We start from the raw sequence: 18147 nt of genomic DNA on the forward strand, positions 1-18147 counted from the left end.
TCATTTCCTTGGCTGGTGTCACATTGACAGTGTGTTTAATAGCTGGTGTAAACACACACTTCGTGGATGGAGCTGAAGTTGAAGGAGGCAGTGAAGAAGGAAGAGGAGGAGATGGTGGAGGAAGAGAGGAAAGTGAAGGTGGAGGAGAAGTAGAGGGAGGAGGAGGGGGAACAGATAGTGGAAGAAGTGGAGGAGGAGGACAAAGAGGAGGATTAGAAGGAGGGGAAGGAGGAAGACTGGAAAGAGCAAAAGGAGTAAGGATAAGAGGCACAGGAGGAGGAGGAGAGGTTTTTAGTGGATGGGGAAGGTTTTCGAAAATGTCCCTTTTGGCTTCAAAAGTCATCATACAAGTGGGTGTCTCTCTGCTAAGGAGTGCAGAGTTTAAAATGCAAGGCATTGACGGAGAAAGTTCCAAGGAACAGTCAGCAGGAGAAACAACATTAGGTTCTGATTTGAGTTCCACAGGTCTTGAAACAGTTGGCAAAGTGGAGAATGAGGGGTGAGACCAAGGAGAGGAAAGTGAAGAGTCTGAAGACAGAGATTGCAACTGTTCTGTTCCTTGTATAATCAGTGATTCACTTTGCCTTATTTCCTCTTTTTCTGTTACATTTGTGTCTTCAGCTGTAAGCAAGGGACTATTGTTACCTCTTTTGTTTGGATTGGTTCCAGTACTTTCATTTTCAGCTTCTTGCCTGTTGCTTTGCCTTTGCTTTAGAGCTATGGTTTCTGACCTATTGGGAAGTTCCCACATTGGTCTCCTAGGTAAGCAGACTGGCCGATTCCACGTCCTCTGAATCTTTTCTCTTGGTCCCCTCAGAAACTCATTCTTGGCTTGCGTTTTGGATAAAAATGACTCTACAAAATCTGTTCTTAGTAAAAAGTCTGAATTTGTTGGTCTTTGATCTGTACATTCCTTGTAAATGGTACTGTGGGTATATAAGTCATCATCATCAGACATCAGTGTGAATTCTCTTGCAGACTTGGGCCAGCTGTTCTTAACAGATCCATCTACATGAGTCTGCTTGTGAGCCTCAACAGTACTGGAAGAAAAGTGCTGATGTTTCCTGTCTTCTGAGACTGATTTATTTTCCCTGCTTTGTTGGAAATGGTAGAGAAGGAAAAGACTTGAAAGAAAAGAAGATAATGAAATGTAAGGAAACAGGTTGTGACATAGCTTTTATGAGAAAGATGTTTTTATGGTTCTCATTACTACTTCAAAATATAAAAGGCCAAATAACACTAATCTACTAAAGCAAGCCATTACTTTGATGTTTCTGTTCTCAAAAAAGCAGGGCAGGAAAAGCTAGAGAGCTGTGAGCAGCATGAGAAATTTTCATTTTTTAAAAAATGTGTCAATCTGCACACTGATTTTTTTTTCTTTTTTTAGTTTCCATGTGAAGCTTCCATGACCACACATTATAGTTCTCTCATGTATAAATCACAGTTCTCCAAATTGCAGACCAGCATGTTGGCTAGTGGTTTCATACCCTTTGCCTTGTTTAAGGATGCTCAGAACTGACTGTTTTGAGGAAAGGATCCTTAGCTGTATCTGATTCAGTACCTGTCCATTATCTCTCATTTTCGTAATTCTGTCCTGGAGCTAAAAGTACTCTCCTATTTGACATAAAGCTTGCAAGAGGATACAGAAAGAGCCCCTCAATTTTATGCTTAATAGTTTAAAAACACTATAAATATTACAAATAAGAAGAGGGGCTTCTGGTGTTTCTTTTGAACATGATATGGATCAAATTTCAATCAAGACTCACTTTAATGAAAAGATATACTAATACAACATAGTTTTGATATCACTGAAAGATTTGCTCAGGCATGGTCATTGAGTCATAGTGGCTATGCATCATAGATAAAATTGGATAAGTCAAAGGACACAAATAAGTGTCTCTAATGAAAGCATTGGGACCCTTTCCCCAGAAAGACTGGGGACTTGTGGTTTTAAATAGTTTGTCATTAGACTTTGCTCTCAAGCTCAGAGTAACAGATATATTTTCGTTATTTAATATTTACCAACATAGTATAAATGAAATAAAAGGGAAATTTTTTGAAAAAAAATTAAAAGCCACATTGACACAAAGCCACATCCTAATAAAAATTAGGATGAGAAGGGAGACAATAAAGTGATATATAAAGCCAAAGTTATTATTGTGGCATTTGGCAAAAATACAAACTGGAAGAGAGAATTCTTAGAGGTGGTCAGGACCTCCTGAATAATTCAAAAAGTGGAGACAACTTGGATTAAACAAACAGCAATCACTTTTAAAACATTAAAAAGTAGTTTTTAAAAATCAGAGTTGACATTATATAGCAGTTGTTTCTGTGTAGATCTGTTCTTGGTTTTCTTTTTCTTGGAAAGAACTGTCTGTACAATACCACATCATTTTTGATGGAAAGATATCCATAAATATTTTTAACAAATTAAAAAATAAGGAGAGTTTTGAAACTCCTTTTGCTAGGCACAGGTACTATCTGTGGGAACACTTGTTTAAACTCATGCAATTTCAAGATATCAAGAGGGAATGAGGTATAGAAGATATAACTTTCTTTTTAAAAGTAAATGTACAGTTAAAGATGAAGATTACTGTATATAGTCTAAAACAGCAGTTAATCTATTCTATTGCATCTTTTTTTTTTCTAATACCCTTGTATTAGAATATTATTTACTTACTTATGCCTATGTATCCACAGGTGAGAAAGAGAAAACATGTGATAGAAAAAAAAAGGTTTTGACTATAGTTAAATTGAGATGATTATGAAAATATTAACAGGAACTTGCTTTAAACACTTAATATTCATATCCAAAAAAGAAAATGCATGTATCTTATATTTTCTTTGTATTTATTCATATGAATAATTTTAATAATGCTTTAGATAAACTCATACGGCATTTATTTGGTTATCTTATCACAAAAAATTACACCTAGCTATCTATCTCCTATACACAGGTAAAATTCACCTCTATCAAACGTGGATGACTTCAACTCTAAAACAGAAATTTTAAATGAGATTCTAAGAATTGCTTCTATGTCCTAAGTGAAAAGTTACTCCACACTGATTTATAAAGAAGACCTAAGTATTGTTTGAAGGAATATAGAAGTACTATGATGACTCTTACAGAGTAATTGTTGAATCTACATGAAGTTGTTAATTATTTTGTGAAGGCTTTTTGTTTTTCAAAATGACCTTTGATTTTTTAAAGAAAATATTTGATAATAATTCATTTGGAGATAGCTTATTTTCTAGTAATTTATGCTTAGAATCCTTGAAAAGGTTTTTGAATAGATAATTTAAACATCTGTCAGATAATAAATGTGTAGAACTTGACACTTCAATAAATACATATTAGAATTAGAATTGCAAAATCCTCTACTATCTACCACAATTTTCCAAATAAAAATAATCCCTAAGTGTTGCTATTTGAAAATTATCATCATCAAATATATGATTCCAGGTGATGTCATAGTATACATATATTAATATATATCCCTCACTAATTTCAAATAAAACACATTCCACTTTCCACATAAATCTTTTTTTAGTTCACACATGTTTTGCTAATTGTGGTCAAGACAATCAAAGAGAATCAAATCTTATTGGCTCAATTCCTACATTCACCAATAATTCAAAAAGAGACCATCATTTTCAACTTATAAAAAAAATATTTAAAGCATGAATCCTATATTATATTATTACTCTAGAAGTAGCATGCCAGGCATTAAGTTCTTTTAAATTCAATTTTAGCATTAAAATATATATTAAAATCAGTTTTAACATTTTAAAAACTATTTTCAATATAACCTTGTATAATAGTATTAATACAGCTATAATATGATATATATGTTTAAAAACAGTTTTCCCATTAAAAGGTAAATTTCATAATTTTTGAGGCTCACTTTATTCCTACTAGTAAATACTACAAATATAACACAGTAGAATGTGTCTTAGTCCCTCATTCCACCAAATTCCAGTTAATAAAATTTTCCTGGATTTAATTTAATCATATTCAAAATTGTATAATATCCTTGGTGGTTCTGCATTTCATGTTGATACAGTTACTCTTGAATTTTTAAAAAATATAGATAAGTTAAACATCTCTAAAAGAAATAAGGGTTTGAGGGTAGCATCGTTATAGAAACTATGAAGTCTTTTAGCAATAATTTAAAAGACTTTTTCAAAAATGATGGTTTAATATTGCTTAGAGAGTCCAAATAGTGCAAGAGAAATATTAAGTTATATATGAGAGTATATACAAGAGTTATAAATATTAAGTTATATATAACAAGACAGCAGTCTCATTAGAGAGGAATATGATGAAAAGAATATTCCTAAGTGGTTAGATATTTAATATTAATTCTTTATTTTCATTCAGATTTTAATTATTCTATTGTATAACATCTTAAAGTAGTATCTTAGAAAAGTCTATTATTTTAGACCACAGAATTGTTTTTTTCTTACCAAACAGGAGTTGGCTTCTGATACCAAATCAGGAATTACTATTTTACGATTGTGCTTTATTTTCCTCATTTTTTATGAGAAAATATATCTTCAGAATTAATTTTTAATTTGGGGGAAAATGCCTGATTCTGAAGGTTTAGAAATTAAATATGATACTCAAGCTATTCATCTGCAAATGTCTCCTCAAATTGAATACTTCTTTCCTGTTACTCAGTTTTTTTTAATGATCTTTTGTTTCTTGGTTATTACTTTTCAATTTAACTTTTCTTAGGTTTTCATCTTAACAATTTTCTGTTTGAAATAATGTAATAAAGCAGGCTGTAAACGGTACTTCCACATCAAGTTGAAATTAAATACTCACCACACAGCATCCATCAAAACCCACTTCTAAAAGCCCCTGAAAGGTCTACTTACGTCGTGCTGTCCCCCACTTCTTCATAGAGATGCGCCCCTGGAGGCGGCGGGGGCGGCGGGGGTGCGGCCACTGGTGCAGGGGCAGGCGCTGCAGGTTTCGCTGCAGTTAGGGTGGATTGCATTCGGGCTGTCTTGGTGCACTCAGCTTGGCGCCTTCGGTAAAGTAAGGATGTTTTGTAAAACTCATTTTAGAAATCATATACTTATCAATAGGCTACCTTTCAATAATAAAGTCCAGTTATCAGAGGAACTCAAAGATTTTTACACAAATATTTGAACTTATTAACTGATAAAATTACAAAAGCATCCCCACAGAGTATCTTTTATGTATAAACCCTTCTCCTTAGTTCTTTAAAATATTTACACCTTGAAAAACAGGTAGAATTCAGTAGAAAAATTTGCAAATTAAGTTAAATGATAACATTAAAGGGAGAAGGCAAAATATTTATAAAAAATGTGATTGATAATTGGTAGTTGTTTAATGATCTCTTTCATAACGTGAGGCATATAGAAGATACATAATTTTCCTTCCATCTATTTAAAGAAAAGTTATTTAAAAATGATTTAAAACATTTTTGACATTAGTTTACAGGGGCTGTGTAGATGTACACATTTAGGAGGGAGATTTGGTTAGCTTTTATTTCCTTTGAATTCCTAGGAATGCCTGTGATTCTTGCATTGGAGGTAAGCTGCTCTTTTTTGACTTTCTTGGGTCCTGATTGTTAACTCTTGCCTCAAAATCAAGATCCCAAAGGGTGGATGGAGGCTATAAGGGCAAACTGTCTTTTTCACATTTCTTCCACTTGTATCCAATTGTCTAAAACTAGCTCAATTCTATATATACAAAACCACAAAGGAATTTGAACTAAAAAGTAGCTCAAATACAAACACAAAATAGACAAATAATACATGGTTCAGGGCAGGCTGCCTACCTTATCAGCGTTATCTCTTTTTTTTCTTTTTATATCACATAAAATCATATGCAAAATATTGGTAATTATACTTACACTTTAAACCTGTTTGGGAAGCAATGAATAAAAAAAAGAGAAAGCTACATGAGAAATACTGCATTCATAATATTTTAACATTTGATTTAATCTAAATTATGAATAATTTACTGGTTAAACTCATAATGACACAGACTTAATGACATAGTAGGGGAACTATGTATTTCAATTCAAAAAGTGAAAATGGTGACCACTGTCAGTCCTACAAGATGTTAAAACATTCATTGAAGGAAAACAAAGAAATTAACAATGGAATAAAAAAACTGGATTAAAACATGCATATGTGAATTTCAACGCTGATAGAGAAATGGAATATTAAAGATGATATGATCTTTATAATTAGTTTTTTGGTTTACTACACTTGAACAATATTAAAAGAATGGAGTCAAGCAGCAATCCCTGATTATACTCTTGGCCTCACTTTGAAGCTGAAGCTAGAATTGGAAGGTGCCACTCCTGGGTAATGAATTTATGACACTTTTTTTCACATGTGCCTCCTAGTTTTCCATGCATAGCAAATTTCAAAGACACATCTTAGTATTAAAGAATAACCATTCATTCTAATCTATTTATAAGCAGAATACAAATGTACAAAAGTTAGGTTTTAAAATATTAGAATTTTACTTTGAAACATGTTTACTTCTGTTACTCTATAAAAAAGAGTTACCAAAATTCATTCATAGAGTGTTAGGCTGATTACTGAACTAAAAAGATTAAATAATGCATCTTTACAATGTTTAAATATTAAGCATCTTAATTTTTTGTTAAAATTCAGACCATTTAACGTAACATCCAGGGTGCTTCAGTTTTGATCACTGCATTGTCTGCCAAATATATGAAGTTTTCTCACTGATTTTAATGCTAGCAGGATATAATAAAGCTCCTTTGAGAAATATTTGAATGAAAAAGAAAAACTGTAATACAGACTAAATTTAACATGAAAATTAATATTGGATTGATAGCTTAATCTAAAAATGTTATTAAGTTTGTGCATAGGCTTTAGATTTGGCATATCAACTGATTTATTAACACACGTTGAACTCCAATATATCAACCTAAATGTTATATTTGCAACTTCACATTAGTTTTGTGAAGGAAAATATTCCTATAGTATCTTCATGTAGAGGGTACTTTTTAACTTTCAGGTTGGAATTACCTTATCTTATTTAATTCAAAAGAAAATTCTCAGTGTTACACAACAAAGATAACAGTTTAAGAATATATAAGGACTTTTTCAGTCCTTTCCTTTTATTTTAAATGGTGAGTAGCTGTTCTACCATTATTTCTTACTGTTTTTTATGTCAAGTAATTTATATGACTTATGATTCCTGTCTGTCATTTACTTTCATTTTGTGGCACCTTCAGGGTTACCTCTCTTCTTAACCTATTCCACAATTTTTTCACCAATCATCATCAATAGGGATATACTTAAAGTACAGCCCTGTATCACAAAGGGTCCTCATTCCTAGTGTCAAATAAAGAATAGCTCGCTAGACTATTTTAAATATAGATGTTTAAATTAGGAAAAATTTACTTGACTACTTTGAAGAGCCTAAACAAGAAAAATATAGATATTTTAAATGGATATATTTGCCTGTAGGAACCAGAGAAATGTAAGGCCTCTACAGCCAAAATATACTGTTAGATGTTACAGTATAGGCTCTAGCAAGGCTAGCCAGGAAAGAAGAAACCATATGGAAAATTACATATTGTGTGCTACGATTTTTAAATGATTTTTTCAAACATTGTAATCATCTGCATAGAGGTAAATTTAACAATACGGATAAAAACCTAGCATGACAATGTATTTAGGTTACAGACCTTCCTTTGGAACTGGGTTATCTCTATATGACATTTCACTGCCTTTGCCCCAGGATACCTCGTACCTTTCCTGCAAGGCTCTTAACCTGATGAAGAGCATAAACAAAGCTACAGGAGGTAACCTAATATTCCTAGCAGATAAGAATATTTAAGAGCACAGGAACACTGAGCAATGTGACAAATGTTTTGAAAGTTTGTATTGCTTTCCCTTAAAGGAAGGTCATTTGGTACAAGAAAAATACAGCACTCCCAAAATGGCTGCAGCCTTAATATTTTACAGCTACAAAGCCATTTTAGCAGAGAGAGTTTTTTGATAATGCCTTCTTGAGGAACTCTCCATGTTCAGCATGTATGAATACTTACTGTCTGTAGCTGACCAAAACCACCAAGACGGCAGGAATACAGCAGAGGATGATGATGAAGGCCAGAGCCAGCAAGGCCCCTTCTGTGTAGCCTAGACTTTCTCCTCGCTTCTTAATGCTGGTTACTGCCGCTGGAGGCCGGATCTCCAGAATGCGTCCTCCTTCCCCGTAATACGGCTGAAAGTCTTTATTGATATCGAGGAGTTTGCCATCTAAAAATCTTTATTGTTAAACAGTAAAAGCAATGATGTTAACAGAGAAAGGCTTTTATTTATTTATTTATTTATTTTTTGCGGTACGCAGGCCTCTCACTGCCGCGGCCTCTCCCATCGCGGAGCACAGGCTCCGGACGCGCAGGCCCAGTGGCCATGGCTCACGGGCCCAGCCGCTCCGCGGCACGTGGGATCCTCCCGGACCAGGGCACGAACCCGCATCCCCTGCATCGGCAGGCAGATTCCCCAACTACTGCGCCAGCAGGGGAGCCCGAAAGGCTTTTTTTTAAACAAAATATTTTTTGTGATACCTTTTAATATTTTCTTTATAACATAAGCTGAGTCAGAAGTCTTATTATGAATAAGAAAAGCATATATAAAAAGCAAGACCAATAAAAAAGAGTAACGTCTCTATATTCACATATCAAAGATACTAATAACAATGACCCTTACTTAATACACTTACAGACTGGGGGAAAATAATTACCAATGTCATTGAAATTTATATCACTATGTTGAGATTATTTACTTTAAGTTATTCGGGTGGGATAAAATATAATATTCTAAATTATTTAGTATAGTTTAAAAATATATTCCTGCATTATATATCCTTCGGTTCTCAAAGTAGTCCTGTAAAACAGAACCTTAATACTGACTTCCTGCAGACCACAAAGCTACACAGTTAGGGAAACAAATCTGAGATACCAACCCAAGCCTTCATAGTGTATCTTTGTGTTTCAACACACCACCTTAAATACTGACACTCTGAAATCTCAAACCAAAATACCTTTATGGGCTAGGAGTGAACAAATTAAAAAGTTTTTTCTTCCTGGAAAGAGAAAACTAAATAAATGATGCAGGTAGTAAATCAGTGTAGTCAGGATGACAGGAATTGGTGGTCAATTTAATCTAGTAGTTCTTGCAAACCCTTTCTCTAAATAATGCAATTCCAACTATGAGCATTGTGTTGGGGAGGAGAATTAAGGAATAATTGTTACTTAATTCTATTAGACTGAACAATTTTTTTACATATTTTATGCTGTAATTAGCAGGCATTTTTTTTTCAAAATTCCCCAGAAACACTTAAATGATCCTTTACAAATCCTATAATACTGAAGCAACAATTATGTTCTTAAAACCACAAAGTCGCAATATGTCTTAGGTATTTTTTTTAATTTTTAAGACTTTTATCTATAAAGGTGAAATGTCTTGCTATAGAAAATTGAAAAACACAAAATAGTTCAAAAGGCAAAATTACTCAAACGCCCACAATACAAAGATTACTACTGCTAATATTTTGGTGTACTCAAGTCTAATCTTTTTTTTTTTTTGCTATTAATAAACATTTTTATATACTTGTAACTACACAGCATACACAAAGTGAAAATATTTTAGAAATACATGTCTTAATATAAAATACCATACCTATGCTGAAGATGTAGAAAATACAAAGAAATGTGAAAGAAAAGATTTAAATGGCCCCAAGTTTCACCATCAAATGGTAACCAAAGAATGCTATGCTTGTGCATTTTACAGGCTATTTCATCCCTTTGAATACTTTTTATTCTAATTTTCCAAGTGATCATGCTGACTTTAAATCTAGTTAAACACACTGTTCATAGCTTCCATAGAGAAAAAAACAAAGAGATGCTTGATATCAGATATGAATTCCACTGGATAGTTTATTAATCTTCCAATTTAGGAAACCTAATGGCTCAAGTAACTCAATTTTAGTTTTAAAGCTACACAGTTTTTCATTTAAGTTTTCATGCTATAACTTAAGGCAGTTAGGATGCTTTCCTTGTTTTTTTACGAATATGCTTTTGGAGATGAAAATATACTTTTTATATCAATTTTTCCAGGCCATTTTCAGATACATTAAGAAGTATAATAAAGTTTTACCCATTGTTCTAAGTTCTAGATTGGAATAGAATTGTAAAACACTTTGTTTGAATTGTTTATCAGATAAAGTAAGAAATTCCAAATGAAGTACAGATAAGAGTTATGTCGCAAGAACTGTATCATTAGAAACTGGGAAGGATCAGAAGCAGAGGAAGATCATTAATTGCAGGGAAAATTTATTCCTATCATGTGTATCCACGGATCACAATTCTATTGGATTCCTACTGGATTCTATTTGATATCCAAACCACCTAAAGGAAGATTTATTAGTCTTTTTACGCTACAATAACTCCATTATTTAGATCTTCATTTTGTTTTATTTCTCAATTTCGGTAATCGTAAGTAATTGTTTACTAGAAGAGTTGATAGCTTTTGAATCCATAACTGATCTAGAATATCTTTCTTTTTTGCTGTATATATGCAAAACAGCTTGCCTAGGCCAAGATTCTTAAGTCATAACATTTTCCTTAAAATATTGTGGATTTGATCCCATTGATTTTTGGCATTTCATCATGCAGGTGGGATGTATAAGGCTTATCTAATTTTTATTCCTTTATGATTAAGTCTTTTTTTTTTGTTTCAATAGTTTTAAAACATACTCAGGTACTTTTCGAGGACATATGACAACATTTTCATTCATTTCACCTGTAATGTAATGAAATATTTTAATTACATTTTTACCTCAGAGATACATGCAATTATCAGGTTGTATCTTGATTGTCCTCTAAATATATTCTGACTTCTGTTATGATTATTTTTTTCTTTTCTATAATATGCTGTGAACTTCTTATGTGTATACTTCATTTTGCCAGTTTATTTTTCAGATGCTTTTTCATTCTAGGCAAGGTTGAATCCAGATAGTCAATGGATTTTAGGAGAATTTCTTCCTAAGATCGAAAAATTAGCCCCAAGAAACTTCAGGCTTTTGTTTTATACTTTTTCTGATTTCAGGACTAAGAGCTCTACTGTCTCCTAACATCCATGTAAATCCTTGAGATGAAATCTAATTGACCTTCTCGTGAATGTGCACTAACCCACACCTACTCCATGTGAGCAGAGGAAAGGCATACTCCAAATGGCCTGAGGGGAAAGCACTTCATCAAAGCCCACCACCAGGGACTTCCCTAGTGGTCCAGTGGTAAGACACCGCACTTCCACTGTAGGGGGCATGCGTTCGATCCCTGGTCAGGGAACGAAGATCCTACATGCCACATGGCTAAAATCAAAACAAAACAAAACAAAAAGCCCACCACCATTTGGAGAAGGTCAATCCTCACTATTCTTTTGTGGAGCATTTTTTACCAGAAGCAGGTAAGGATTCAGGGCATGCAAAACACATACACCATTTGTCTTATACGGTCTTATTTTCTACAGAAAATATTAAACTGTTTTCTAGTGGTTTCTGTAAGAGAATTATTTCCAGAGATATAGTCTACCTCTGAGTCATCAGGGTGTTATTTCTTTTATTTTGTTTTTCAGTATTTATTACTGATCCCATTTTTCACCTTACTTATTTAGAAAGGAGATAAAGTTGTCAGATTCAATATCAATAAAGAAATGTGATTTTCTCTTTATTCTCATCCATAGTTTACTTAGCTGCTGGTTAAAATGCTTTTCAAGTCTAAGGGTGAGGTGAACAGACCCCTTCCTAGTATTTAGCCAACATTAATTAATTACTGCTCTGTTTTCCTGACATGAGGTAAATTCCTAAGCCAATTCCATGTCTTCTGATTCACCCAACTGATGGAGCACATGCAAACAGGTATCCCTGGCTCCATTCACTTGAACACAACTTTCAAAGTACAATGTATAACTACAGACCACTCTGCATTTTACCTTGAGGATTTCAGTGTTTCAATGTACATATGGATGTAGAAATAAAGGGGAGGGTGAGCAGGAGAATGTATTCTGTACTTCACAAAAGCACACACCTAAGCAGTGGAGGGGCAACTGCCTATTTCCTTTGTCAATAAATAATGTGCGTCTCTGAAACAGGTTTACAGAATTGGCAATGGTTAACATATCTGCCCACATTCATTCCACTTGGATAAGGTTGTTCTTAATAAAACAAATCAAGGGTGGACCACTATTTCCTCTATACAGTTCCACAATTATTTTAACTAAATTCTAACATTTAGTTTTCCAATTATTTGGATTTTCAGTATATTGAATTTTTTTTCTGGACTTAGTAAGTTGAAAGAAGTTTTATCAGAAGTTGGTAGTTAGATTTATTTTAAAGTATTTTTTAACATTGTACTTTTTTTTTTTTTTTTTTTTTTGCGGTACGCAGGCCTCTCACCGCTGCGGCCTCTCCCGTTGCGGAGCACAGGCTCCGGACATGCAGGCCCAACGGCCATAGCTGACGGGCCCAGCCGCTCCACGGCACACGGGATCCTCCCAGACCAGGGCATTGGCAGGCGGACTCCCAACCACTGCGCCACCAGGGAAGCCCTTTAACACTGTACTTTTAAATGCAGTTTGTAGAATATATCAGCTTTCTCTCCTTCTTCTTTATCTCTCATTTACTATCTGGACAGACTAATTTTAAGCAGACTGGACTATTAAGTGTACAAGCTAAAATTGTATTTGCTCATTTTTAAATTTAATTAAGTTTTGCTTTAAAATAGTATGGTCTGTTTCTGCTCAGAAGGCAGAAAGCCTTAAGAGAATGTGGCACCCACCCTAATGAAGGGAAAGTCAAATAGCATTAAAATCATAAATTTTTTTGCAAGCACAAAACCAAATTCCAAAGAGTGACAGTTTCCTCCAACAGTGGGATGAGACCATGTATTGTCTCACCTTTCTCAGAACAAGCCACAAGTAGGTACCATAAATTCAAATAAAACAAACCAGCTAAATTTTTAATAAATGCTTAAAAGCTAAGTGTGTATCAGCATGTAAGGTTAGATAGAATAAGTGACCCACAAACACAAGTGGGGGTTTGCACTCACTCGCAAACTCTTTTCCATGGCCCACCATAAGATAGATTGGGTACAGGGCAGGAGACCAGAGAAATCCTCTTCATAGTGCAGGGATATAGGCAGCTAAGGCTGGGGTGCTCTGCAATTTTCTGGACCTGTATCTCACATAAAGCAAGAGCCATATATAGAGAGAGGGAGGAAGTACTCCCATCCCTAAGGCTCAAGTAAAGGTCCACTGCTTCTGGAGAAGAGCTATGAGCAAAATCCACCCCATCTGGGGGAGGAGAAGGAGCTCTCTTGGGCCTAAGACCCTGCAAAGTAGAGGTCTACTGCTGGTTGGGGAGGGGCAGGGAACTCTCTTACACCCAAGAACCTCCACAAATATGAAGCAGAGTATGGATGCCATGGGAAGGCATGGAAGAAAAGCTGAGAAAGCCCCACCCCAAATCCTAGGCACACCGGCTAGACAAGGAAAACAGAATCCCCCAACCTCTCATTGTCTCATTCTCACCCTTAGAGTAGAACCAAGCAATAAGCAAGAGCCATTTACTACATCGAGAGAGTTAAGAGAATGGAGAGAAACCCTTTCTGTGTCACAGGCATTCAGGAACTGCTGAAAGATAAAGAAAGCAATAGACCAGACACAGAGGTAACCCAGATATTGGAACCGTCACATAGGGACTTTGATACAACTCTGATTAATATTTTACAGGATCTAGTAGTAAGGCAGAAAACATGCCTAAAATGATGGAGAAACTCAGTAAAGTGGTAGAAACTGTAAGAACCAAATGGAAATGCAAGAATTTTTTAAAAAGATATGAAGATGAAGAATTCCTTCAATGAGCTTATCAATAGGCTAACATAGACGAATCAGTGAACTTGAAAACAGGGCAGCAGAATTTATTCAAACTAAAACACAAAGAGGGAGGGACCTTCAACATGGCAGGGGAGTAAGATGTAGACCTCACCTTCCTCCCCACAAATACATCAAAAATACATCTACATGTGGAACAACTCCTACAGAACACCTACTGAATGTTGGCAGAAGACCTCAGACTTCCCAAAAGGCAAGAAAATCCCCAGGTACCTGGGTAGGGCAAAAGAAAAAACAGAGACAAAAGAATAGGTATGGGCGGGACCTGCACCTCTGGGAGGGAGCTGTGAAGGAGGAAAAGTTTCCACAAACTAGGAAGGCCCTTTACTGGTGGAGATGGGGGATGGCCGGGGGGCGAAGCTTTGGAGCCACAGAGGAGAGCGCAGCAACAATGGTGCAGAGGGCAAAGCGGAGAGATTCCTTCACAGAGGATCGGTGCCGACCAGCACTCACCAGCCTGAGAGGCTTGTCTGCTCACCTGCCAGGATGGGCAGGGGCTGGGAACTGAGGCTCGGCTTCAGAGGTTAGACCCCAGGGAGAGGACTGGGGTTGGCTGTGTGAACACAGCCTGAAGGGGCTACTGCGCCACAGATAGCTGGGAGGGAGTCCGGGAAAAAGTCTGAAACTCCCTAAGAGGCAAGGAACCATTGTTTCAGGGTGCGCGAGGAGGGGGGATTCAGAGCACCGCCTAAATGAGCTGCAGAGATGGGGGCAAGCTGCGGCTATCAGTGCGGACCCCAGAGATGGGCATGAGACGCTAAGGCTGCTGCTGCCGCCACCAAGAAGCCTGTGTGCAAGCACACCTCCCCTCCCGGGAGCCTGTGTAGCCCGCCACTGCCAGGGTCCTGTGATCCAGGGACATCTTCCCTGGGAGAATACAGAGAGCGCCTCAGGCTGGTGCAATGTCACGCTGGCATCTGCCACCACAGGCTCGCACCACATTCCGTACCCCTCCCTCCCCCCATCCAGAGTGAGCCAGAGCCCCCGAATCAGCTGCTGCTTTAACCCCGTCTGTCTGGGTGGGGAACAGATGCCCTCAGGCGACCTACACGCAGAGGCGGGGCCAAATCCAAAGCTGAGCCCCTGGGAGCTGTGAGAATAAAGAAGAGAAAGGGAAATCTCTCCCAGCAGCCTCAGGAGCAGCGGATTAAATCTCCAGAGTCAGCTTGATGTGCCCTGCATCTGTGGAATACCTGAATAGACAACGCATCATCCCAAAATTGAGGCAGTGGACTTTGGGAGCAAATGTAGACTTGGGGTTTCCTTTCTGCATCTAATTTGTTTCTGTTTTTATGTTTATCTTAGTTTAGTACTTAAAGCTTATTATAATTGGTAGATTTGTTTATTGATTTGGTTGCTCTCTTCCTCCTTTTTGTTATATAAATATATTTTATTTTCCTTTTTCTCTTTTTGTGAGTGTGTATGTATATGCTTCTTTCTGTCATTAGGTCTGTATAGCTTTGCTTTTACCATTTGTCCCAGGGTTCGGTCTGTCCGTTTTTTTTTTTTAGTATAGTTTTTAGTGCTTGTTATCATTGGTGAATTTGTTTTTTGGTTTGGTTGCTCTCTTCTTTCTTTCTTTTTTTTATTACTTATTTTTTTATTTCTTAATAATATTTTTTATTTTAATAACTTTTATTTTATTTATTTTATTTTATTTCCTTCTTTTTCTTTCCTCCCTTTTCATCTAAGTCATGTGGCTGACAGGGTCTTGGTGCTCTGGCCTGGGGTCAGGCCTGAGCCTCTGAGGTAGGAGAGCCGGGTTCAGGACACTTGTCCACCAGAGACCTCCCGGCACCATGTAATATCATGTAATATCTCCCAGAGATCTCCATCTCAACACTTACACATAGCTCCACTCAATGACCAGCCAGCTACAGTGCTGGACACCCCATGCCAAACAACTAGCAAGACAGGAACAAAACCCCCACGCATTAGCAGGGAGGCTCCCTAAAATCATAATAAGTTCACAGACACCCCCAAACACACCACCAGATGCAGTCCCACCACCAGAGAGACAATATCCAACCTCATCCACCAGAACACAGGCACCAGTCCCCTCCACCAGGAAGCCTACACAACACACCGAACCAAACTTACCCACTGCGGGCAGACAACTAAAACAATGGGAACTACGAACATGCAACTTGTGAAAAGGAGACCCCAAACACAGGAGGTTAAGCAAAATTAGAAGACAGAGAAACATGCAGCAGATGAAGGAGCAAGATAAAAATCCACCAGACCAAACAAAAGAAGAGGAAATAGGCAGTCTACCTGAAAAAGAATTCAGAGTAATGATAGTAAAGATGATACAAAATGTTGGAAATAGAATGGAGAAAATACAAGAAACGTTTAACAAGGAACTAGAAGAACTAAAGAGCAAACAAACAACGATAAACAATGCAATAAATGAAATTAAAAATTCTCTAGAAGCAATCAATAGCAGAATAACTGAGGCAGAAGAACAGATAAGTGACCCAGAAGATAAAATAGTGGAAATAACTACCACAGAGCAGAATAAACAAAAAAGAATGAAAAGAATTGAGGACAGTCCCAAAGACCTCTGGGACAACAGGAAACGCACCAACATTCGATTAATAGGGGTCCCAGAAGAAGAAGAGAAAAAAAAAGGGACTGAGAAAATATTTGAAGAGATTATAGTTGAAAACTTCCCTAATATGGAAAGGAAATAGTCAAGCAAAGGAAGTGCATTGAGTCCCATAAAGGATAAATCCAAGGAGAAACATGACAACACACATATTAATCAAACTATCAAAAATTAAATACAAAGAAAACAGATTAAAAGCAGCAAGGGAAAAACAAAAAATAACACACAAGGGAATCCCCATAAGGTTAAGAGCTGATCTTTCAGCAGAAACTCTGCAAGCCAGAAGGGACAGGCAGGACACATTTAAAGAGATGAAAAGGAAAAACCTACAACCAAGATTACTATACTCAGCAAGGATCTCATTCAGATTTGATGGAGAAATTAAAACCTTTACAGACAAGCAAAGGTAAGAGAATTCAACACCACCAAACCAGCTTTACAACAAATGCGAAAGGAACTTCTCTAGGCAGGAAACACATGAGAAGGAAAAGACCTACAATAATAAACCCAAAACAATTAGGAAAATGGTAATAGGAACATACATATTGATAGCTACCTTAAATGTAAATGGATTAAACGCTCCAAGCAAAAGACATAGACTGGCTGAATAAATACAAAAACAAGACCCATATATATGCTGTCTACAAGAGACTCACTTCATACCTAGGGACACATACAGACTGGAAGTGAGGGGATGGAAAAAGATATTCCATGCAAATGGAAATCAAAAGAAAGCTGGAGTAGCAATTCTCATATCAGACAAAATAGACTTTAAAATAAAGACTATTAGGAGAGACAAAGAAGGACACTACATAATGATCAAGGGATCAATCCAAGAAGAAAATATAACAATTGTAAGTATTTATGCACCCAACATAGGAGCACCTCAATACATAAGGCAAATGCTAACAACCATAAAAGGGGAAATCGACAGTAACACAATCATAGTAGGGGACTTTAACACCCCACTTTCACCAATGGACAGATCATCCAAAATGAAAATAAGGAAACATAAGCTTTAAATGATACATTAAACAAGATGGACTTAATTGATATTTATAGGACACTCCATCCAAAAACAACAGAATACACTTTCTTCTCAAGTGCTCATGGAACATTCTCCAGGATAGATCATATCTTGGGTCACAAATCAAGCCTTGGTAAATTTAAGATAATTGAAATCATATCAAGTATCTTTTCTGACCACAACACTATGAGACTAGATATCAATTATAGGTAAAAATCTGTAAAAAATACAAACACATGGAGGCTAAGTAACACGACTAAATGACCAAGAGATCACTGAAGAAATCAAAGAGGAAATCAAAAAGTACCTAGAAACAAATGAAAATGAAAACATGATGACCCAAAACCTATGGGATGCAGCAAAAACAGTTCAAAGAGGGAAGTTTACAGCAATACAATCCTACCTCAAGAAACAAGAAAAATCTCAAATAGACAACCTAAACTTACACCTAAATCAATCAGAGAAACAAGAACAAAAAAACCCCCAAAGTTAGCAGAAGGAAAGAAATCATAAAGATTAGATCAGAAATAAA

The 18147-nt window shown here is 36.2% G+C and overlaps 1 protein-coding gene across 1 annotated transcript in view; it reads right to left on the minus strand.

Moving 5' to 3' along the window:
* PCDH15 (protocadherin related 15) overlaps positions 1–18147 on the minus strand; it is an 807822-nt gene that overhangs the window by 14562 nt on the left and 775113 nt on the right. The window contains exons 30-32 of the mRNA XM_060286024.1: positions 8073–8291; positions 5889–5897; positions 4882–5034 (exon numbers count right to left, since the gene is read on the minus strand). Of these exons, the coding sequence (XP_060142007.1) occupies positions 4882–5034; positions 5889–5897; positions 8073–8291 (381 nt within the window). The remainder of the gene's footprint in view (positions 1–4881; positions 5035–5888; positions 5898–8072; positions 8292–18147) is intronic.

The sequence above is a fragment of the Globicephala melas genome, chromosome 16 (genome assembly GCF_963455315.2).
Source record: "Globicephala melas chromosome 16, mGloMel1.2, whole genome shotgun sequence".
NCBI classification, from domain to species: domain Eukaryota; kingdom Metazoa; phylum Chordata; class Mammalia; order Artiodactyla; family Delphinidae; genus Globicephala; species Globicephala melas.